At 37.3% G+C, this 26,046-nt stretch overlaps 1 protein-coding gene across 5 annotated transcripts in view; it reads left to right on the forward strand.

Annotated features, from left to right (window-relative positions):
• The window catches only part of LOC150088262 (acetyl-CoA acetyltransferase, mitochondrial-like), a 670,540-nt gene that overhangs the window by 165,975 nt on the left and 478,519 nt on the right, over positions 1–26,046 (forward strand). For all 5 annotated transcript variants that reach the window (XM_090369428.1, XM_090369427.1, XM_090369425.1 and 2 more), the window contains one exon: positions 12,230–12,330. In XM_090369428.1, the coding sequence (XP_090225554.1) occupies positions 12,230–12,330 (101 nt within the window). The remainder of the gene's footprint in view (positions 1–12,229; positions 12,331–26,046) is intronic.

The following is a 26,046-nucleotide window of genomic DNA, read 5'->3' on the forward strand; positions in this document are numbered from 1 at the left end:
TATTTGGATTTCAGGAAAGCTTTTGACACTGTTGTACAAATTGGAGCAGAATGGTAAGGGTAAGTTGCTACAATGGATAAAAGGATGGTTAAGTGCTAGAAGAAAGAGGGTGGTAATCAATGGGTTCTGCTCTTCTTGGACTAATGTTATTAGTGGAGTCCCACAGGGTTTGGTGTGAGGTCCACTGTTTTGTATATTTATCACTGATATTGATGAAGGTATATTAGGCTTAATGTCGAAGTTTGCAGATGATACGAAGGTTGGCAGGCTTGTTAATGACAGTAATGGCAGTGTGCTACTGCAACAGGATCTAGATAATTTGGGCATATGGGCTAAGAAGTGGCAACTGAAGTTTAACCTTGACAAATGCAAAGTACTGCATATGGGTAGAAATAATCCCAGAGAAACGTACCAACTGTGTGGTACTACATTTAAGGTGGTAGAAAATGAAAAAGACCTGGGAGTAATTGTGCAGGCAGATATGAAGTTTTCTGAGCAATGCTGACAGGCTGCCAGGGCAGGTCATGGGGTTTTGTCAATGATATATAGGAATTTTGCTAGCAGGGAAAAGGAGGTGTTATCCCTCTGTATAAGGCAATGGTCAGGCCACGCCTTGAGTACTGCGTACAGGTCTGGAGGCCTCATTTTAGGAAGGATGTAGATCTACTTGAGCGTGTACAGAGAAGGCCTAGTCTCCAGCCACTGCAAATTGCAGTGGCTGGAGACTAGGCACCTGCGCGATGATCTGATTGAGGTATATAAGGCCTTGAATGGGTTGAGCACGCTGAATTCTGATGGGATCCTTCCACTTGTTCAGATTATGAACCTAAGGGGGCATAAATTCAAATTAAGAAAAGACAGATGTAGAATAGATGTGCGGAAATTTGTCTTTAGCCAGCGGGTGGTTAATTGCTGGAACAAACTTCCATCTGTCGTTGTGGAAGTTGATAGGTTGAATAAATTTAAGGATGAACTGGACAGGCATTTGGAGGGAATGGTGTGTTTTTTTTTTTTTTTTTTTTTGGCTGATGCTGCACAGGCTCATACATTTGCTTTCTTACATCACATGCCACTACTACTACTCAGATCAAGTGTATTACTCTCTCTTGTTGCCTCTCTAACATGCTGCTGTTGAAAACAGTCATATATTAAATTTACTAATTGCTGATTTGTGAGTGACAATAAGTTTCAATCAATATCTGGAAAATTAAAATTCCCCATTATAGGATCCCCACATTCTGATATACTGGCCCACTCTATTTCTCTATAGTTGTTATTACTCACCACATTCATTAGGCCTATAACACACTCCTGCTCTCATTTTCATTTCCCAATGCTTTTTTCACACCAAACTGACTCAATATTGCACTGGCCACCCATGTCAACGGGATCCACTGTTTTAAATTTAATATGCATCTTAAGTGATAGGATAATCCTTCCCCACCATCCTGTCTGACATTTCTGTGGTTGGTACATTTGAAAATACTGACCCCTGGTGTGTGTTCTATAGGATTGTCACAAACAAGCTGCTTAGAGGGGAAATAACTTGTGGGTCCCATGTGGGTGAATGCCATAACTAATATTCTGAATGTATTCTTCACACAGGAGCAAATTGAGATCTGTGATGGGAACAACAATTAACACAGTGATCGAACAGACCCCCACAACCCATGTCACATTGGAGGAACATAAAATAGCATTAGAATGAACAAAAGAAAACAAATGGCAGGCCATGACCTCATTGAGGTTGAAGCAGTTAAGAAGTTAGTCTAAGCTTACCTTGACCACCTGCTACAGCTGTATAACAACTGTCTTGCTGTCGGCAAATTTCCTGTTGCATGGAAGCAAACCAACCTACGTATCATTCCCAAAAATCCAGAAAATTTGTCGCATCAACCCAGATCGTACAGACCCATGGATCTGCTACCTGTACTAGGAGAAATATTTGAGAGATTAAACCTGTCCTGACTGACTACTATACAGAAGCTAATCTGTATACCAGTAAGCAGTATGCTCTTAAACAGAACAATTCACAGCAGATGCAATGAATGATGTAGTAACTACAGCCAACACACAACAGTGGATAAATATGGCGATGTTTGAAATGTATAATGCAGTTCACTGGCTAATATTTCCAGGGGAATTATTTCAAAATATTGTTCCGAAAAACAATTACAATAAATCAAAGAGGGTTTTTTATTGAATGCACACCGGACAAAAATTGGACTAATCTGAACTTAGGCATCCTACGATGAAGCTGACTTATTAGAACTTTAGCATCTGTTGTGAAACTGAATGCAATAAAGAAATACTTTATTAGCAGGGCTTTTGTGGATTTATTGGATGATTGTTTTCTACATCAGCATGTTCGGGAGGCAACTAGACGGAGTAATACTCTTGATTTGATTATCAGCAGTGATTCTTCATGCATTAAGAATCTGCAGATAAATGAACCACTAGGTGGCAGTGATCACAGTGTGCTGAAGTGGGATTTACTGAAAGAGGTAACTACCATTAGGGGTAAAGGGAAGGGTTATTGCTTCCGTAAAGGCGACTACGATGGACTGAGACAGTATTTAAATTCTATACAGTGGGACCAACTGATGATGTTACCAACAGCAAATTCAAAATGGGAAGCATTCAAAGAACTTATCTTGGAAGCTACTAGGCTTTACATACCAACTAAGAAATATTGTTCAAGGTTTAGGCCAAAATGGATGTCAGATGAACTAATGAGGCATATGGCAGAGAAGAAAAATGCATGGGATACTTACAAATTAACACATGACACAGAAGCCTATGATAGATACAAGTTGATATGCGACCAAGTTACAAAGGAGGTTAGGCAGGCGAAGGCAGATTACGAGAAATCCTTGGCAAGGGATGCCAAGAAAAACAGCAAAGAGTTCTTTACTTATGTAAACTCTAGAAGGAAGGGGATGAATCAGATTGGTCCACTTGATATTGATGGGTCAACTGTTGATGATCCTGCTCAGGTAGCTAACAAACTAAATGAATATTTTGCATCGACATTCACACATGAGGAGTTATTCAGCAAGGGGAATGCCAGAGGTGTATTCAACTCTAGCAGTAAGCTACAGAATCTTGAAATAACTGGGAGTAAAGTGGAGGAGAAACTGTTGAAGATAAACACAAGAAAGGCACCCGGGCTGGATGGGATCTATCCAGTTATATTAAAGGAGGCAGCAAAGGAAGTAAGTAAGCAAACCCTTAGCCATAATTATGAGAGCTTCCTTGGACTCAGGGGAGGTACCCATAGACTTGAGATGTGCAAATGTGACCCCAATTCACAAAGGAGGATCAAAGGCTGACACAAGTAATTATAGACCTGTGAGCTTAACTTCTGTTCCAGGAAAATTAATGGAGGCACTGGTTAAAGAAGCACTGCAGGATCATTTAGACAAGACTTCAGTTATAGCTCAGACACAGCATGGTTTTGTTAAGGGGAAGTCTTGCCTGACCAACTTGATTGGATACTATGATGCAGTCACAAAAGAACTGGATGCAGGGAATAACTTTGATATTATATACTTGGATCTTAGAAAGGCTTTTGATACTGTTGCACATGGAAGACATGCTACACAAATTGGAGCAGTGTGACATTGGAGGCAAATTGCTGCTATGGATAAAGGGGTGGTTGAGGGGGAGAAGACAGAGAGTGGTAATCAATGGACACTGCTCATCGTGGACTAATGTTATTAGTGGAGTCCCTCAGGGCTCAGTTGGGTCCATTATTGTTTTCTGTATTTATAAATGATATTGATGATGGTATATCAAGCTTAATGTCCAAGTTTGCAGATGATACAAAGGTTGGCAGGGTTGTCAAGGACACTACTGACACTATGCTGCTGCAACAGGATCTGGAAAGGTTGAGCAGATGGGCTGAGAGGTGGCAAATGAAGTTTAACATTGACAAATGTAAAGTACTACACATGGGAAACAGCAACCCCAGAGCAACGTATCAACTCTGTGGTACTACACTGGCAGTGGTAAACCTGGGGGTGGTTGTGCAGGCAGATATGAAGTTTTCTGAGCAGTGCAGACGGGCTGCAAGAATAGCTCATGGAGTATTGTCAATGATATACAGGAATTTTTCCAGCAGGGATAAGGAGGTGATTATTCCATTGTATAAGGCAATGGTCAGGCCACACCTAGAGTACTGTATACAGGTCTGGAGGCCTCATTTCAAGAAGGATGTAGAGCTGCTGGAACGAGTACAGAGAAGGGCAACAAGATTAGTGAATGGAACAAAGGGGTGCTCTTACGAAGAAAGGCTTAAGTTTTGCAAATTACAGTGTCTGGAGACTAGGCACCAGCGAGGTGATCTGATAGAGGTGTATAAAGCCTTGAATGGTTTAAGCATGCTCAATGCTGATGGGATTCTTCCTCTAGCTCAGAAAAATCACCTGAGAGGGCATAAATTCAAATTGAGGAAAGACAGATGTAGAATAGACGTGCGGAAATTTGCCTTTAGCCAGCGGGTGGTTGGTTGGTGGAACAGACTGCCATCCCTTGTGGTGGAGGTTGATAGCCTAAATAAGTTTAAGGCTCAGCTGGACAGGTATTTTGAATGAACAGAGGGGTGAAGTGGAAGTGGGTTTTTTTTTGGCTGATGCTGCATAAGCTTGCTGTCTTGCATCAAATGCCTCTACTAATGCTAATGCTAATACTTTTGAATCCACGATGAAACTGACTTACTAGAACTTCAGCATCTGTGATGAAAGTTACAGTTGTGGACCTTTGAAAATCTCCTGGCCTTCCTCCCACCAAAAGAGTATTTTTATTTCTTTCTCTCTGTCTCTTTCCCTTAGGGTCAGACTAGAAAGGGTGAACTCCCTCCCCCAAGTGAATGAAAGGAAGTGGAAATTTCAGGAAAATGAACCCTGTTTTCCTTCATTCGGCAAACAGCAGCTCTGTCAACACAAGAGAAGTAAAATTACATTTGCAGCTCAGACTGGAATTCAAGCAAGCAAACATATGACACTTTATGGTGAATTTTTCGGGCATGTGTGATAATGAAAATTCAATTTTTCCCTCAAATTTTTTGATGGTATCAAATGCATATAAAACAATCCGTTACTCGTAGCATATATATATATATATATATATATATTTTTTTTTTTCATTTGCACACCAGGTAAGATGCATGTGAAGTTCCTTCGACATCAGTTTTCGAAGTTTATAACGCAGCTATGAATAGAAATATTTTCTTGAAAGTTTGTAAGAAGATCAAATATACATCCACGAAACTGCTGTTCCAATTTAGTCCTCTAGAAACAATTACAATAAAGCGAACGTTTTTTTTATGAAATGCGCATTGTAGTGATCAGTTTTACAACAGTTTTTTTTTTTTCCCTTCCGTTTCCAATATGGCTTCCAATAGATGAATTTTCTGTATTTTTTGTTAGTAGATACAATACATACTGAAGAAAGAAAATGTGATATTTTTGTTTTTCAAAACCAATTTGTTGCAATTCTTTCGTACAACAATTACGAAAAGCAGTAAAAGCAAAATGTTGTGACAGAGCGACAATGCAAAATATTGTTCGCAAGTAATGATGCTCAACTGTTTGTTTTCCACGAAAATTGTTTACAGTTTTATTTTCTCCTTGGATCACCTTAGTAATGCTAATGACGTAAGCTTGACCAGTCAATTATATCTCCGCGTCTGTTGATTTGTTTGAGACAGATTAGGTGCGAATTTTAAACTAATGCCTTAGCGCGTTTCATCTTCAAAACTTCCAAGGCTGTTTTGCCGACGTAATAATTCATAAATTGATATGTGATCATACATTTTTGCTGTTTAGGAATAAGTTTCATTACAATCATCAGTCGAAAGTGTGATAGATAAGCGGAGTCATACAAAGTGTAAATTAAATCTTTTATTTTGTGAATATTGTTGCAAATTTTATTACTTCATTATGTGTGAATCTAAGAAGAAATGTCGACAGTACAGTATTGAGTATTTGAAATATGGCTTTATTCAGTCTCCTACGAACCAATTATTACCTATGTGCTTGATTTGTCAAAAAAAAAAGTATTTTCAAATGAAGCAATGAAGCCTTCTAGGCTACAAGAGCATTTGACTAAAATGCATGCTGATGAAAAGGATAAAGATTTGTCCTATTTTCAAGTACTAGAAGAAAAATATTTTAAACGTCCAACTATATCAAAACTTTTTGCGTCGTCCACTAAACAAGATAATGACAGATTACAACTTCTTATAATATTTCATTATTAATCGCAAAAGCGGGAAAACCACACACAATTACAAGGTGAGGAATTAATCTTTCCGGCAGTAAAAGAAGTAATAAACACTGTGCTTCATAAGCCAGTGTCAGATATCATCAGGAAAATTCCTTTGAGCAATAATTCAGTGCTCAAAGGAATTGAGCCATTTCATCGATTCAAAGAAGAATCGATGAAATGGCTGAAGATGTTGAAAAATCATTGTGTGATTATTTGAAGACATGCCAATTTTCCATTCAACTCAATGAATCAACTCTCCCAAATAATGAAGCACTACTCTTATCATACGTACGATTCATAAAAGAAGAAAAAGTTTGTCAAGAATTATTATTTGCTAAAAATTTGGAAGCGGATACAAAGGAAGTGCCAAATGTACTCGCTATACATTGTGTTCTTCATTGTCAACATTTGGTTGCGAAGAATTTAAGCGAATGCCTGCATACGTCGCTCCATTACGTTATTAGAGCAGTCAACAAGATTAGAAGCAATTCATTGAGTGACAGATTGTTTAGCCAACTTTGTAGTGAAAACGATGAAGATTTCAATCATTTGCTACTTCACACAGAAGTTCGTTGGCTTTCAAAAGGTGTTTATCTGAATCAATTTTACAATTTGTTTGATTCAGTACTAGAGTTCCTAGAAAACGACAGGATTGCAGGCCAACCTGATTACATTCAAAAATGACATCGCTTATTTGACAGACCTCTATAAAATATTTAATGAAGTCAATCTACAATTACAAGGTGATGAATGGAATTTAATTAAAACAAAAAATGTTATTGCCGCTTTTGTGGAGAAACGTCTTCTGTTCAAGCGGAATCTAGGCCGAGGGGAATATAGCCACTTTTAAAATTTAGCAGCAGTGTCTCTCAAAAAGGAAGATTTACTTACATACTGCCAACACTTGGAGATTCTCAGTGCTGATTTTAATGAGCAATTCAAGGATATTCTAAACATGAATATAACAAATTGGATTCTAGATCCTTCCTCACATGTAAACACAGCAGGATCATCAAATTTAGAAGAGGAACTCATAGAACTCACAACAAATGAAGAACTAAAAATAAAATTCAAAAGTGGATACCAAGAGTTCTAGCTTCCGAAATCAAATACTGACACTGTACCCTGGATTATGGGAAATAGTGCAGAAATTTTTAATTGCATTTCCATCTTCTTATTTGGCTGAGCATGGGTTTAGTGCTGTAGCAAATTTACTAGCTAAGAAAAGGAACCGATTGCATATAAAATTTGTTATTTTTGTTTGTATTTTTACTTTATAAGTACGAAATAAACAATTTTGTAATATATTTGATGGTGTTTTAATTATTACAATAAGATTCTTGCTAATGCATTTGCAATCTCTTAATATGTATTCCGAATTTTCATATTTAAACCATTGTATGAAACTGTGCATAATGTTATTCGAGCATACACTTTACAGTCTTTAAATATGGGCTATGTTTCATCAAAATCGGAATAGCAATAACTGTGTTCAAGATGAAGCACATATTGGCCACTACTTTTTCAATAATTTAATGGCATAAGCAGTAATGTATCATTAGTTGCTATTTACGTCGAAAATATCAAACGGCTTGAATGCGGAAAACTGTTATAATGGGGGGTGTTACAAAATGTATGTCTTGCAAAGTGGGCGGTGGCCCGAAAAAGTTTGGGAACCTATGATCTAAACAGATGAAAATTGCTGATTTTTTTTGAAGATGGATATATATGTTTATAGTGAAAATAAAATTCTTAAGTAATGTTTATTTTTTTTTTATATGTGGTTTTAACTGACTTTTCAGTTAACCAACCAAATTTCTGTCCTAATCTAATTATGTTGGATAAGAGGTCTTCTGTTTGCATTCTCACTAGAATCAACACACCAAAAATTTGTCAACGTGCTTGTTTCTTCTGAAAAGGTTAAATTTTATTTATAATTATAACTTTCTTGAAGTTTACTAAAAGTTCAATTTAATATCTAGTATCTCAGAATTGCTATCTAGTAATCTCTCATGTTTTAAGTGTGTAGTGTAGCTCTCCACTGAAAGCTATAGCAGATTTTTTCCCCATCTTCATTTAGAAGAAATTTAAAACCTTTAGGGGTGACTTTAAGTAGTCAAGAAATATTATAAATTAAAGTATTGATACGTTAACCCACTCCAATGTGCAACTCATGAGTTATGCACTAAGGAGTTCCCCATTGTGGCTCACGGATATATTCTGAATGGTTTGCAGAGCTATGTGTTGGGAGTCCCGTGGACTGATAAGTCAACAAGGCTTCCAATGCTCCAATAGATTAGAGGAAGAGTAGCAAGATCATATTTTAAGTGTGTAGTTATGTGTGAGCATTTTTCTTCTGATATTCAACAAAAGTCATTTTTTCACTTCTACATATGCTGTTAGTTATTTAGGGAAGTTCTAAAGGCTCAGAGAGCTATCCTAAAAGCACTGTTGTGGATGGGATGAAGCAACATTAAAACATTTTGTTTTTATTATAAGGGTTGCTGCCATAAGTGCTACTTTGGCTTTATCATGCCTCTTAACTTTTCTTTTTTATGTACTGTCACTTATTGTGTGTGCACAGTGCCATATACAATAAATGGTACTATACATGTGTGCGTGTATGTGACTATAATATGACCCACCTGAAATCTAGAAATTCCTCCATGATCTGGCAAGGATCAAAAAATTCCATGATCAGATCAATTCACTGGATTTGGGATGTCTTAACTGTGTTAACATATTAGTAAACAACAACAGGAAAAAATATTTTTGATCTCATTTTAACTAGGGATGTAATCCGATAATAAAAATTTAAGTAAGTAACCAAAAGCAGAAGCTACTTGTTGAACAACAGCCTGTAAAGAGAAGAGGCTCCAAAATATGTATACATTTTTATAATTTAACAATGACTATTAAGCTTATTGCTTAAATGTGGTCATGGATACAGCATATTAAATATGGATCATATTTCAAATAATCACTGCTGTCAGGGTTAAAGGGTTAGGTTTTAATTTTTGCAAGGAGAATTTTGATTGCTTTTCGGTTCTCTGAAAATTCAAATTAAAAATCACATTTCATGAGATAAAAACTTTATTGTATTCAGTGTGGCAGTGGTGGCATCTCTAATTGTGGTAAACACAGTAGTGGGCCAGCTTTCTTAATTTCTCTAAAAAAAAATTTTAGTCTACAGTACTAATATTGTATTTTCTTAATGGATTGCACTACTTATTACATGAAATCTATTTTTTATAAAAATATTTTAAAAAAATTCTGTGTAATTTTAGAAAAAACAAAAAAAATTAATTCTCATAAGTTAAAAGAAAAATTTTATATGTGAAATATGAATATGGATCTTTTATTATTATTATTATAATGAAAAAAACCAAATACTAGAGGTGTTAGAACCTATAGTACTCAGTACCGTGCATGGGCTGAAGGTTGAGAAGATGAAAGAAGATACTTGTTGATATTAGACTTGAATTTTTGTAGATTGTAATTTTCAGGAAATATGTGGGAAGGAAAATTGTTCCAGAAAACAGAAGTTGAATGAATAATGGAGGAAGAAGAAAAGTCAGTTCTGTGAGTTTGAAGTTGGACAGTAAAAGGATGTTGACTGGTTGTGCTTTGGAAGAGAGAGCAGGAGTTATAAAGCCAATTCAGGCATTCAATAAAAGGCATGTAGCAGAAACAGAACGTCTATGAGACACAGAATGGACAGACTCTGTTAGAGGTGAATCATTAATTAATCTAATTGCCCTCTTTTGATTGGAACCTAGAAGCCTGAGAGAGGTTTTTGAGTGCACCACACCAAATGTGGGAAAAATATTCCATGGTAGGGTGGATTTGCAATTTGTACAGAGTGAACAGTTGCTTGGAAGGAAAGTAACACCGAGAGTGAAAGAGAAACCCAGTTTTTTAGATGCAGAGGAAGCAATATTTGTAATGTGCTTATGCCAAGAGAGATTAGAAGTCAGGGTAATCCCCAATAGAAGTATATGATCCTGCCTAGAAATCAGAGTATAATTGAAGATAGGCATAGGAGCAAAAGAATCCTTTTTTGTGAGATATCAGACAGGACCGAGTTTTAGAAGGATTGCAATAGACTAAGTTATCTTTGCCCCACTGGAGGTCAGCATTTAAGGAATCGGTAGTGGATATTTAAGAAGTTATTTATTAGAAGATATTTAGGCAGCAGACTCAAGTAAAGGACATCCTTATCAAAACTAAAGAACTAAAATGGTCTTGGGCAGGACACATAGCTTGAAGATATGATGACAGATGGACTAAGAAAATAACAGATGGTACCCCAAGGGGAGCTAGAAGAAAACCTGGAAGACAACAATGGAATGGAAAGATGAAATTGATGAGTTTGTGGGTAGCAAATGGATAGCCATTGCACAAAACACAAGGAACTGGAAAGTTGCTGGAGAGGCCTTCATCCTGCAGTGGATTGAAATGGCTGATGATGATGATGATTGAAGAAATTGAAGTTGTTTGCACAGGTTTCTCAAACTGGAAGGTGGAATGCAATATCTGTATGTCTTCCCTTTTTCCAGTGTAAATGACCAGTAAGCATGAAACTTCAAAAGTGTATATTTCTGTGGGCCATTTTACAGGTAATAAAATTTTATTTTAATTTTATGGATTTTTCTAAATTCTGCTTCAACAATGCTAATATTTAATATTTTCTCAGTGAATTTCAATACTTCTTGTATGTAACTTTTTAGTGTCCAGTAAAAAAAATAACTATTTTGAAGGAGTTTTTTTCATCTTTTATTTAAAAATATAAGAAATATTAATTCTGTTGAAACTTTAAAAAAAAAAAAAAATTTCAGACAAAATATAAACATCGGTGTATAATGTTATATTTGAAATCTTGTGTGTGTGTGTGCGCGTGCGGTGTACTCTCTTAATGCAGCATCAGTGAGAGAGAGAGAGAGAGAGAGAGAGAGAGAGAGAGAGAGAAAATATTTTCTCCACTTTATCCTTACTTAAAATCTATCCAGTCATTGCCATTACATTGAAAAAGGATCATTTGAACTGTTTCTTTGTACTGTGTTCTTGCACAAAATGTACCTTAATTCAAACATATCACACCTTAATTCAGGTAATTAGTAAGCTAATTATGTAGGGAAACATTTACAAACTCAGTAGTGCAGGTCCCTATATTGATTACAAAACAACCAGAATTGCATTTAAGCAATAAGTTGTCCAAGAACAAAGAAGTCAAACAAATAAGTTGTCCAAGAACAAATAAGTCAAACAAATAAGTTGTCCAAGAACAAAAATTGGACAGAACAGTGGAACTACTGTTATGTGAGCCAAGTAATATGATGTTATCCATGCCAGAGCACAACAAATTGTATGTACTACTTTATGCTATTTTATAGGTATGACCCATTTGTGAGTAGGTCACCAATGAATAGAAATTTTATTTATACTCGCCAGTGACATTCACCATTATGCACATTGCCATTTCTTACTCACTGTGAAGCATTCATAGTGATTTTCTTGATCATTATCAATCTTATAGCACTATATGTTTTCAAACAGATTTAAGGGCGAGAGAGTATGTGATGTTCTAGAATTAATTTAATCCTAGGAAATGATGCAACTATGAATGAATTATTTGTTTACTTGAAAAGGACTAATTAAATTAGTCTTAATTCTGTTATTGCCACTTCTCACTCAAATCACAGTGTATATAATCCTGCCTAGAAATTAGAGTATAATCGAAGATAAGCATAGGAGCAAAAGAATCCTTTTTTGTGAGTTATAAGACAAGACTGAGTTTTAGGAGGTGCACTTAGGCCCCTTGTGCCAATAAAACCCATTCAACAACAGTAGCAAAATTCCTGAAATTCATTATAATTATGAGATAGATATTGTACTTGTAATTGCTTCAAATTATTTTTTTGTTTGTAATTGCTATTATAGTTCTGCACCTTATTCTTAGGTCTGCCTGAATCTGTTCCTTGTACTACTGTTAATAAAGTATGTGCATCAGGTTTGAAAGCTATCATACTTGCTGTACAAAGTCTTATGTTAGGAGATCAAGTAAGTTTTTATTTCTTCTTAATTAAAATATCACACGTAGAAAAAATAAAATTTAAATATTTAAGAATAAAAAAAATATAACAATATTCAACCATCATTAACATTTTATTTAAACACAATGTCCTTTTTTTTGGGTCAGTTGAAATAAAATGCTGTAGCAAAGTGTAAGAGTTCATGAGGCAAGAAAAAAAAATTATGTTAACCCTCACTAGTTTGGACTGTCAGTTTTTTTTTTTTTTTTTTTTTTTTGTGTGTGTGTGTATGTATGTATGTATGTCTTCTTTTATATTGAACAAAAAGTTTTGCTAATTCATAATTCAAAGACACTTTTGACCTTATGTTGGCATGGTTTCACAAGCATTGTAAAAATAAGTAAAATTCAAAGAGAAGAATTGAATGCAAATACAAACAGAGGCTTTTTTTATTTTTAGATAATCAAGTACCAAGTATTTGGTATCAAATACCAATATAAATAGAGCTCTGAAGCCGGGGTGACCATTTTTACTTACTCTTAAATAAGACTTGGTTGTTTTAGTACAGATTAGTATAACTAAAAATAAACTTTGTTACTAAATTTAGTGATCAAAAGTTTATTTTTAGTCTCATTAAGTTGTATTAAAACAGCCAGCTCTAATTCAACAAAGAACACAAATTATCAACCTATGGATCAGGGAGACACATTGAGCCGTAAATCTTTATATTAAAGGAAACAGTGTAAGATGTGTGTGTTTTTTTTTGTTTTTTTTTTGCGACAGTAGAAGAAATGAGAAATAGCCATATTAAAAATTTTAGCTTAAAAAACACCATTTCCAACCAAACTGTAAAGTAGAGCAGAGTTTAATAGTAAGCATAGAAATGTTATTAAATGATGTTCTTATCGATTTGGATGAAAACAGAATGTGAGTTAGCATTAGCAAAGGCACCTGATGCAAGAAAGCAAGCTTATATAGCATCAGCCAAAAAAAAAAAAAAAAAAAACCCCTTATTTTACCCATCCCCTCGCTCCAAATGTTTGTCAAGTTCTGCCTTGAATCTCTTTAAGCTATCAACTTCTAGAACGACAAATGGAAATTTGTTCCAGCAATCAACCACCTGCTGGCTAAAGGCAAACATCTGCACGTTTATCCTACAACCGTCTTTCCTCAATTTTAATTTATGCCCTCTCAGGCGGTTATTCTGAGCAAGAGGAAGAATCCCATCCGCATTGAGCATGCTCAAACCATTCAAGGCTTTATACACCTCAATCAGATCACCTCGCAGGTGCCTACTCTCCAGACACTAATTTACAAAACTTAAGCCTTTCTTTGTAAGAGCAACCCTTCGTTCCATTCACCAATCTTGTTGCCCTTCTCTGTACTCTTTCCAACAGCTCTACATCCTTCTTAAAATGAAGCCTCCAGACCTGTATACAGTACTCAATACAATACAGGCCTGACCATTGCCTTATATAAGGGGATAATCACCTCCTTATCCCTGCTAGAAAAATTCCTGTATATCATTGACAAGACACCATGAGCTACTCTTGCAGACCGTCTGCACTGCTCAGAAAACTTCATATCTGCCTGCACAATTACCCCCACCCCAGGTCCTTTTCATTCTCTACCACTGTCAGTGTGGTACACAGAGTTGATACGTTACTCTGGGATTACTGCTTCCCATATGTAGTACTTGACATTTGTCAATGTTAAACTTCATTTGCCACCTGTCAGAAAACTTTTCTAGATCCTGTTGCAGCAGTGTACTGTCATTGAGTGTCCTTAACAACCCTGCCAACCTTCGTATCATCTGCAAACTTGAACATTAAGCCTGATATACCATCATCAATATCATTTATAAATAAGAACACAACAATGGATCCAACACTGAACCCTGAGGGACTCCACTAATAACATTAACAACAAAGAGCAGTGTCCATTGATTACCACTCTGTCTTTTCCCACTCAATCATCCTTTTATCCAAAGCAGCAATTTGCCTCCAGTGTCACACTGCTTCAGTTTGTGCAGCAGTCTTCCATGTGCAACAGTATAAAAGGCTTTTCTAAGATCCAAATATATAATATCAAAGTTCCTTTCTGACTACATTGTAATATCCAGTTCCTTTCTGACTACATCGTAGTATCAAGTTCCTTTGTGACTACATCGTAGTATCCAATCAAATTAGTCAGACGACTTCCCCTAAACAAACCCATGCTGTGTCCGAGCTATAACTGAAGTCTTGTCTAGACGATCCTGCAATGCTTCTTTAACCAGTGCCTCCATTAATTTCCCTGAAACAGAAGTTAAACTAACAGGTCTGTAATTACCTGTGTCTCCCTTTGATCCTCCTTTGTGGATTGGGGTCACATTTGCACATCTCCAGTCCATGGGTACCTCCCTGAGTCCAGGGAAGCTCCATAATTATGGCTAAGGGTTTGCTTACTTCCTTTGCCGTCTCCTTTAATATAACTGGATAGATTCCATCTACCACACGTGCCTTTCTTGTGTTTATCTCCAACAGTTTCTCCTCCACTTTACTCTCAGTTATTACAAGATTATCTAATTTACTGCCAGAGTTGAATTCACCTCTGGCATTCTCCTCCCTAAGTAACTTCCTCATGTGTGAATGTAGAGGCAAAATATTCATTTAGTTTGTTTGTACCTGAGCAGGAATATTAAAAGTTGAACCATCGATATCAAGTGGACCAATCAGATTCATCCCCTTCCTTGTTGTGTTTACATAATAAAGAACTCTTTGCTCTTTTTCTTTGCATCCTTTGCCAAAGATTTCTCATAATCTGCCTTTGCCTGGTTAATCTCCTTTGTAACTTGGTTACAGACCAGCATATATCTATTATAGGCTTCTGTGTCAGATGTTAATTTATATGTATCCCATGCATTTTTCTTCTGTTTCACATGTCTAAATAGTTTATCTGACATCCATTTAGGCCTAAATCTTGAACAATATTTCTTTGTTGGTATGAAAAGCCTAGTAGCTTCCAAGATTAATTCTTTGAATGCTTCCCATTTTGAATTTGCTGTTGGTAACATCATAAGTCGGTTCCACTGTATAGAATTTAAATACTGTCTCAGACCACCATAGTCACCTTTATGAAAGTAAAAACCCTTCCCTTTACCCTTGATGGTAGTTACCTCTTTGAGTAAATCCTACTTCAGCTGAACATGCTGCTGTAGAAAACAATCATCCGATAAATCCACAAAAGCCTTGCTAGTGTGTGAGTGACCAACCCACAAATTCCAGTCAATATCCGGGAAATTAAAATCCCCCATTATAAGACACTTTAATTTACTGGCCCACTCTATTTCTCTGCACAATTGCTCATTATACTCATCAGATTCATTGGGCCTATAACACACACGTACTCATTTTTCCTTTCCCAGTGCTTATGTCACAACAACATTACATTGTCCACCCACATCAATTGGATGCACTTCCTTAGATTTTATGTGTTTCTTAACAACATAACCTCTCCTCCCTTCCTGTCCTGGCTATCCTTTCTGTACACATTGTATTCCCCAAATTCCAGTTCTGCATCGCTTATGTCTGTGTGATACCATGTTTCTGATATCCCAACAATATCTGCCTTTGATGTCTTGACTAGCACTTCAAGCTCATTGAATTTATTAACTATACTCCTAGCATTGGTGTACATGCAAGTATACACGCACCTGTTTCTATTCTTAGTTACCTAACACAGCCCATGTATTTACTTGTTCCACTATTACTCCCAGCAGTCCTGGAAATTCCCATTGCCTTGCTTTCCAGGCTGCTGCTCAATTGCATTTCAATAGAAGTAGTGCAAGAATCACTTTTACTTCTGCCAGCGGCTACTGTTAATTTATTAGTCAGTGTTTTCCCCCCCCCCAAGCTAGCAGTTTTCCGACCCACCTAACTCTGCCTCAATAGCATCAGCAAATATTCTTGCACCCTTTCTATTTAAGTGTATACCATCTTTGTAGAAGCAGTCTCTCCTGTTAACAAGCAAGAATCACTTTTACTTTTACTTACAGATCAGGCTGAGAAAAATTCTACCCCTTGAGCCTTGCACAATCTCTCCAGGGCCGAATTGATCAAAGCTCTCATCATATACTCCCTCCTATCGTGTCTGGGCAGAATTGCAGACACTTTCAAATTCAACCCTAACTCACGGCTTTTTTTCAGCATTGTCTTGTACTTGTTAAGTAATTTTGCCATTGTATCTTAATATCATTAATGCCAACATGTACAACAATATCATCCTTTGTGCCCTTAAAGGATGATATCTGCCATACAATGTCATCAACCTTTGCCCCTGGTAGACATACCCTGGTCCTGTTCCATCTATCCTTTTTTGTGCAATGTGTTCCCCATTTCCCTGACAATAGAGTCACCTACAAGAACTAGTTCCTTTGGGACCAGTGCATTCTGCCCCTGGGAGTTGCAGCTGTGTTGCGTGACGTTCAAGTTCAAGCTCTGGCATTGATGTGGGCAGCTGAGAGCTTGATGGGCCCCTCAATTTAAATCCTTCGAGGGCATGCACCCTGTCCTTCAAGCTCTCATATAAGCCTATAACAATACCAGATTGGCGCCTGATTTCCTCGCACTCCTTACATCGCACATACACAAAGACATTCCCCTTAGCAATATCATGTCTCGTTCCTGATTGCTTCACAAACATCAAACAAGCAGCGCATTTCAATAGACTGTGATTCAGAGGACAACTGCCCACCTCAGTTCTCCCCTGAGCCACAGCACTTCCACTAGTTTGAGCCTTGTGCTTTGCTGCTCCGGTCTGAGTCATGATTTCTATTCAAGTTCAATAAAATTACAATACAAAATATAACCCTAAACTTATATCCCAATGCAGTTATAACACTATATATATGTATTTCGGTATCGAATATTATATCTGAGTTACATTATATGACTTTCTTATCCCCTGTGAACTTATATGTATTAATTTATGATGTTACGTTTGTAATAACTAGGTCACTATATTTATTTAGTTAAAAAGTACAATTCAATTGACAATGAAATTTAATAAGATTAATAAATTTTACTGATTAATTGATACCACTATACTCGCTATCTAGTTTTCCGTTAAACCTTATGCTAGCACACATTGTATCTTATAACAATGGCGGCAAGTTACGAACGGTTAATCTATGGACACGAGGTATTATTTACTTTCCAAATCGCACTATCTAAATTCAAAATAAACCATGGAGCTTGACTAGGTCTATAAGCTACTTATAGAAAATAATTTAATCTAACAATTAAGTCAATAAAGTGGCTAAGTATAATTAAAAACTTAGCGTTCGCGGGAGCTGCAAATCCTGTCCACAAGTGGATTTGAGTAATAACCTACAAAATCTCTATCAAAATTCAATTTAAACTAAATTATTGTTACTAGGAATATAAAGCAACTCTAAAAAATAAATTAATATGCCAATTTAAGGTCAATAAAAAAGCAAAAACTTCTATTTGCAGGAGCTGTAAAATCTTTGCCTGTTCACATGTACCCTCGCACCCACTCTCATATTGGAAAACTGCTAGTTTGTTTGGAGGGGGATATGCAGACAAATGGCAGTCACAAACAGAGGTGAAACTAATTTTTGTACTACTCTTATTGGAATGCTAATGGCCCACAGCACTTAGGAAACACAAAAAGCAGAACAGATGGAGGTAGTTTCAGTGCTAGAGCCCTGCACACTATTCTGTGTAATGGCATCTGTTTGGCAGGTGTTAATGCAATATGCCAGTGTAGTGTAGTGTAGTGTAGTGTATCCCCCCTCCCCTCCGCAGTGCTCCAGGGTTAAGTTGGTTTACCCCCTGCACCACCTTTGGGTATTTGGCAGCATTCCTACCTGTGGCTGGAAACATTGGTCTCTAAGCAACCAATCATGGTATTGGTCTCTATGCAACCACTATTTTTTTAGGAACTGTGCAGATGGAGTATTTTTAGCTGCTGGGAACAGATAAGTTTTTTGGAAAATGTTGCTGTCTTTTTGACTTAATATTAAATTGCGTTCAATAAATCTTTAATAGTATTAGTAATGTTCGTTAGCTTATTTTAAAATTTATTTAGAGTTATTTTAAGTTATGACTTAATATTCATAAAAATTTTGTATCAGTGATTTGGCATGAATTCATTCATTCATCACTGAAGTAGTATTTTAGGGTTTTATTTTTGTTAAATAAGTAGATTGAAGTTTCAAATAGGTTGGCATATATTCTTTGTTTTTAGCTAAGAAATTTTAACTCTTATTAAGGCTCTAATTAATTTAAACTCTAGAAATGGTATGGCATAATATATAACATAAACTTGATAGTGTAATACATATTATAGCATTTAGACATATATTAGCTTAGTCTACTATTGTCAGATTGATTTGAATTTAAATGGAAATCATGCCTGAGATGAGCAACAAAGTAACAGGCTCAAAGTAGAGGTAGTGCTGTGACTTGGAAAACTAAAGGGGGCAATTCTCCTATGAATTACAGCCATCACAGAAATGTGCTATTTGTGCAATGTTTGAGGTCTTTGTGGAACAGGATATGATATAGCCAAGAGGATGTCTTAGTGTATGTTTGGTGCCTAGAATGTGAAGAAATTGAGTGCCAACTCAGAATTCTGATAGGCATTTATGAGAGCTTAAAGAGTAGACTGGATGCTCTTGAAGGAATTAAAATTAAGGGGGGGGGGACATGCTCTCAGCTGCCAAACTCAACACCAGAGCTTACTACACTTGTGCATCAGGCAACACAGCGGCTACCCCCAAGGCAGAACGTGCTGGGAACACAGGAGGTAGTTATTTTATTGTCAGTCACTCTGTTGTCAGGGAAATGGGAAATATATGCTGCTATTGGTGGAATAGGACCAGGTGTTGTCTGTGAGGGGCCAAAGGAGATGATGTAGAGCAGATATCATATTTTAAGGGCACAAAAGGTGATATTGTACATGTTGGCACTAATGATATTAAAAATGGGAGATCTGAGGACTTAACAAGTATAGGCAATGTTCGGAAAAAGTTACGAGTGTAGTTTGAATTTTCTACCCGGAAACAATAGGAGGGACTACCTATTTGAGAGTCTTGTCAAACAATTCAGTCCTGAAGAGAATGTGCAAGGCTCATGGAAAGGAATTTTTCTTAGCATTGTGTGTTTGTTTACAGGAGAGATAGTTCTTACAAGGATGGGATACACTTAAATAGAGGGGGTTCAAGGATATTTGATGACACTGTGAAGGTAGTAATAAGCTGGTAGAAAACTGCTAGCTTGTGAGAATACACAATGTAAGTAACAAGAATGCACAAACTAGAGCCACAGGCTCTAGTTTGTGCATTCTTGCATTGTTTCTATTGGAACCTATGGCAGCCTGGAAAGCAAGGGATTTCAAGCCCTGCTGTGGGTCAACATGGAACAAGTAAATACATGTTATGTTGTGTAACTAAGAGTAATGACATCTGCATGTATACTTGTGTATTCATGCACACTAATATGCACTAATGCCTGGAAAGGAAGATGTCTGAATTTAAGGCTCAGATATAGTTTGTCATTGAACAAGTAAATACATTGGCTCCTTTAGGGTAACTAAGAGTAAGAACATTTATGTCTATTTACATGTTCACTAATGATTAAAGCATTGTAAATACATTTAATGAGGCCCCGGGTGCCAAACGATTGTGACTGAGCAATTTATCTGTGCCTTATAGTGCAATTTCCAAAAAGAGATATATAGTTCTTTTGCGTTCCTCTCGTTAAGTAATCTATTAATTTTATAACTGCTCTTGCTACAAAAGTACCTGTACAGAGCAAGAAAGGAAAGCCACCTTTCTTTTTTCATAGTCTTATTACTAACCCCCTACTACTTCTCGCTTGGTCACACCAGGCACTGCTCCTGCCTCCCTCTCCTCATCTGCCAAGGGCGAAAAGGAGCAAAGATGGAGCAAAATGATTATCCATCTTTAGAGCCGACAAACTCTTGGCCACATACTGAAATTGATTACGACAGTTCACAACCCAAGAGGTTGAAAACAAATTCAACAACAAAAGAGTTTCCTTCCTTTTTAATTTTACATTCACTTTCAGAACAACCGCTCAGCAAATTATCTCCTTTCCTCATCCAGAAACACCTGGAGAGTATTGCAGGATCTCCGAAGACTGTGAAGAGGCTGCAATCTAGAGACATTCAGAGAAACTCTTACAACTTTCAAATTTTGCTGGGATACCAATTAAAGTATCGTCCCGTGCTGCCTTAAATACATCCAAAGGTGTGATTTCTATTTGGGATCTGTTGAACGTGACAGAGGATGAATTAACCCAAGAACTTCACGATCAAAATGTTATTGCATCAAAAAGAATCATGATTAAAAAAGACAATAACCTTATGCCTACCAGGAATATCATTCTTACATTTAATTCCCCAAACCTACCATCAACAGTAAAAGCTGGTTATCTACTTTGCCGTGTTTGCCCATATATACCCAATCCCTTGAGATGCTACAAGTGCCAAAAGTATGGTCACTCTCAGACAAAATATAGAGGAAACCCAGTTTGTCCAAACTGTGGATCTTCTGATCATACTCAGTCTGAATGTTTGGCGACAGAAAAGACATGTCCCAACTGTAAAGGTAACCATCCTGCATATTCTAAAACTTGTGAGAGATGGAAAACTGAGAAACAAATTGTTAAATATAAGGTTGAGAACAAGGTAAACTTTCAAGAAGCAAGGAAAATAATTGCTCCTACCATGCCCAAACTTACCTATGCAAATGTTGCACAAAAACAACAAACAGTGTCCACCCAAACTGAAGTTACCATCCCCTCAAGCATATCAATCTCTGACTGGGCTCAAGCTGTCCTCTCTCAGCAACAGTCCAGTAACCCCAAGCGTTCAGACCAGGCAAGTAACACTTCTCTTACAATACCAGCAACATCTCCTACTCTACAGGAAGATCCAATATTAGAAATTCATGCCGAAGAAGAAGAAATGGACACTGGTCGGCCAGTTTTCCTTAAAAAAGACAAACAAAAATTGGAATGTCATAAGCCAGTCACCTTCAAAAAGCAGTCAGATACATCTCAAACAATTAAACACAAATAATGGCCTTCATTGTACAATGGAACTGCAGAGGCTTTCGTTGCAACACAGATGATATCCATAATCTAATTAACCAGTATTCTCCAGTTGCTCTCTGTCTGCAAGAAACTTACTTAACCTCGCAAATTTCTCCATTGATAAAGAACTACTGCCTTTATCGAAGAGATCGCAATACAGCAAATACTGCCCACGGTGGTGTAGCAATCCTGATAAATTCAAAGATCCCAACTAAGCATATCCCACTTCGAACTGAAATAGAAGTTGTTGCGGTTCGTATAACTCTCCATATTGCAATAACACTAGTCTCAATCTATTTACAGCCAAACCATACTTATTGTTTAAACCATACTTGAAGACCTCCTCATACAGATACCTCCACCTCTCTGTATATTAGGGGACTTTAATGGGCACAACCCCCTATGGGGTGCTTTTAAATTGGATACACATGGTCGACTCATTGGAAGACTTTTAGATGCACTAAACCTCGCCATACTGAATACTGGCACGCACACTCACATTCAACTCCCAACTGGACATACTTCAGCAATAGATCTTTCCATTTGTTCTCCAGTACTGGTCCCGACCATAGAGTGGTATGTTATAAACGATCCTATGGGCAGTGATCACTTCCCAATCGTATGCAAGGTATTGATAGCACAGACTCCTTTAACTAAACCCTGCAGGAAATGGAAATTTACAAGAGCAAACTGGGCAAAATTTCAGTCATCAATCTCTTTCGATGAGAAAAAAATCTGTCTCCAGCGTATTGATGTGACAGATTACATCACATCGCATCTCTTAAACGTGGCTAAAGATACAATACCATTATCAAATCCACTGGGCCGTAAGCACTATAATTATTGGTGGAATGAGGAATGCACCAAAGCAAAAAAAGCAAAAAATAAAGCTTGGAATTTCTTTCGGCAGTATCCAATCACAGCCAATCTGATAAATTATAAGAAAGTAAGGGCAAAAGCATGCTTCATACAGAGGCAAGCCAAAAAAGAATCCTGGACCCGTTTTGCATCAACAATTAACAGAAATACTGACAGCAAATTAATTTGGAAAAAAATTAGACAGCTTTCTGGTAAGTTTCCATACCCTCTCCTGGAATGGGCAAGCTTTAACTAGTCCCTCGGATATAGTTAACGCTTTGGGCAATACTTTTGCTGAGATCTCAGCAACATCAGCTTATACTATATCTTTCCAACGAATTAAAAACAGTCGAGAACTGTATTCTATTAACTTCCAAACTGCCCTCATTCTACCATATAACAAACCTCTACAATATTCTGAATTATTGCATGCCATTAAAACAGCTCGTAATGGTGTCGCCGGACCAGATGGGATCTATTATGTCATGCTGCAACATCTTGATGACAAAGCTTTGCGCCTCCTCCTGGTCTTTTACAACCATATTTTTTTAGAAAAAACTTATCCAGCTTCTTGGCACCACTCTATTGTTTCGGCGTTCCTGAAGCCTGGAAAAGATCCAACCAATCCCCATAACTATAGACCTATATCTCTGTCAAGCTGCCTCAGCAAAATCCTTGAAAAAATTGTCCACAATAGACTCGTCTGGATCATAGAGTCACAACATCTAATGAGCAATAGTCAGCATGGCTTTCGACAAAACAGATCATGCTTAGATCTCATGATCAAGGCTGAATTTGCCATTCGCAATGCGTTCGTTAAACACGAGTATCTGGTAATGGTTACTATAGAAATACAGAAGGCCTTTGACACCACCTGGCGACATGGCATACTTAGTGATCTTTATTCTCTCGGTCTACGGGGAAACCTTCCCATATTTGTACAGAACTTCCTATACACTAGATCGTTTCAAGTAAAATACCAAAATGACCTCTCTGCGAATTCAGGAAGAAGGTGTTCCTCAGGGATCTGTGCTGAGTGCCACTCTTTTTGCTCTTAGAATCGATTCCATCACTAAACAGCTTCCAAACACAGTTGAGTCATATCTTTACACGGATGACGTTTCCATTTCCTGTCATTCCCAAAGCATGAGATCTATTGAAAGGCAGCTTTAGATATCACTGAATAAAATACAACAATGGGCCAACCTTAACGGCTATCGACTCTCACAGCAGAAAACAGTTGCTATCCAAAACAGTTGCTATCCTATCGACAACGCAAACTCCATCTGGATCCTGAACTCCAGATTTCCAACGTCTCCATCCCAGTCAATAGTAACATCAGATTTCTAGGATTAATTCTTGACGACAAATTAAATTTCTTAGACCATATTAAAAATGTACGTACTTCCTGTTTAAAAAAGTTAAATATACTCAGAACTTTATCCGCCCTGACATGGGGTGCAGATCGCACCTCCTTACTCTGGCTATACATCCGATTCATCCGATCCCGTCTCGATTATGGTGCTCCTGTCTATGATTCTGCCAGAGCAAGTGTTTTGCGCTGGCTTGATCCAGTTCAACACAGTGCTTTGAGGATTGCACTTGGAGCTTTCAGAACATCACCAGCACATAGCCCCTACATTGACGCTCATGAGCCCCGTTAACTCTACGTAGGAAAACACCGCTACTGAAGTATGCTGTCAAAACACAAAGTTGTGCCTCGCATCCAATTCAGTCATACTTATTTAATCCACCATTAGAAAACCTCTACAGAATTAAGCCTAGTATAGTAAAACCAGCTGGTCTTCGCCTTCTTGAACTGATGCAGGTTTGGAAAGTTTACATTCATTCTGTACAAGAAGTAGTAACATGCACTCAACCACCATGGACTCATACTCCTCTACCCACCTGTGACACTTACCTTTCCCAGTGGGGAAAAAATGTTCTTCAAGCATCAAATGTGAAACAACTTCATGCAATTCACACTCACAAATATTTTGACTTTTCTCCAATTTATACAGATGACTCTAAATCTAACTGAAACGTTGGAGCAGCAGCAGTGTTCCTAAATACCACTATTTCATCAGCCCTTCCACCTGAATTCAGTATCTTCTCAGCAGAATTATATGCAATTAAACTAGCCTTAGAAAATCTCTGTTCTGACTGCTCATTAAAATTAGTTATTTACACTGACTCCCTCAGCTCAATTATGGCATTATCTAACTCCACAGATAAAGTTCACCCTTTTCTAAATGAAATTAGAAGATTATTACTGCAGATTGAAGAGTGCCACCAAATGATCACGTTCTGCTGGATTCCAGCACATTCTGGAATTTCTGGTAATGAACTGGCCGATAAAGCTGCAAAAAAATCCATCTACCTTAGATTTAACCAATATCCATGTTCCAGCATCAGACTATCCACAAATCATTCATGGTGCATGCCTAACAGAATGGACAGCACTCTGGCACTCTCAAACAAATAACAAACTTTTTCAATTTAAACAGGATCCTAGAATTTGGCGTTCCAGTGTCCGTTCATCAAGATGAGAAGTACTCCTTTCAAGATCAAGAATAAGCCATACACATTTGACTCACCTTCATTTACTCACAGGAGATGATCCACCACAGTGTCCACATTGTTCTCTAAATTTGACTGTGAAACACATTCTCATTGAATGCCCACACTATAATCAAGACAGAAATACAACCCTGCTATCTTTGGTTAACCTTCGGAAACCAATAACTCTAGAGAATGTCATTGGTGACAATGCAAATATCCCTGAATTTTTTAACTTTCTGAAGAAAATTGGAGTATTTCGTCATTTCTGATTTTTGCCTCTTCTTAAGTGACAAGAAATTCTCATATATTATTACAATAAAGGAATAGGCACATTATAGCCAAAGCAGCTTATGCGCAAGAAAACCCCCCACAACAACAACATTTAATGAATTTGAAGTTACTGATTAAGCCATCAAATGCAGATATTGTAGGGATATCAGAGATATGGTGTCACTCAGACATAAGCGATGCAGAATTTGAATATAGGTTTATAATGTGTACAGAAGTTAAGTCGACATTGGCCAGTGCAATGTGGAATCAGCTTTACTTACTTAACAAGTACAGGTCACTGTTGAACAAAAGCCGAGAATTAGGGTTGAATTTGAAAGTGTCTGCAATTCTGCCCAGACACGATAGGAGGGAGTATATGATGAGAGCCTTGTCGATCAATTCGGCCCTGGAAAGATTGTGCAAGGCTCAAGGGGTAGAATTTTTTTCAGCCTGGACTGTACTTGTTAACAGGAGAGATTGCTTCTACAGGGATGGGATACACTTAAATAGAATATTTGCTGATGCTATCGAGGCAGTGTTAGGTGGGTCTGAAAACTGCTAGCTTGGGGGGAGACAAAGACCAATAGATTGACAGTAGCCACTGGCAGAGGTGAAAGAGATTCTTGCACTGCTTCTATTAGAATGAGCAGAAGCCTGAAAAACAAGATGCATGGTATTTCAGAGACTGCTGGGAGCCATTGCGGTACAAGTAAACACATGGGTTGTGTTAGGGTAGCTAAGAATAGAAACAGGTGCAGGTATACTTGCGTGTACACCAATGCTAGGAGTTTAGAAAATAAATTTGATGAATTTGAGGTATTGCTCAAAACATCGAAGGCAGATATTGTTGGGATATCAGAGACGTGGTGTCACACAGATATAAGGGATGCGGAACTGCAATTTGGGGAGTACAACGTCTACAGAAAGGA

Source organism: Mastigoproctus giganteus, chromosome 3, assembly GCF_048544385.1.
Source record: "Mastigoproctus giganteus isolate SK-2022 chromosome 3, ASM4854438v1, whole genome shotgun sequence".
NCBI classification, from domain to species: Eukaryota; Metazoa; Arthropoda; class Arachnida; order Uropygi; family Thelyphonidae; genus Mastigoproctus; species Mastigoproctus giganteus.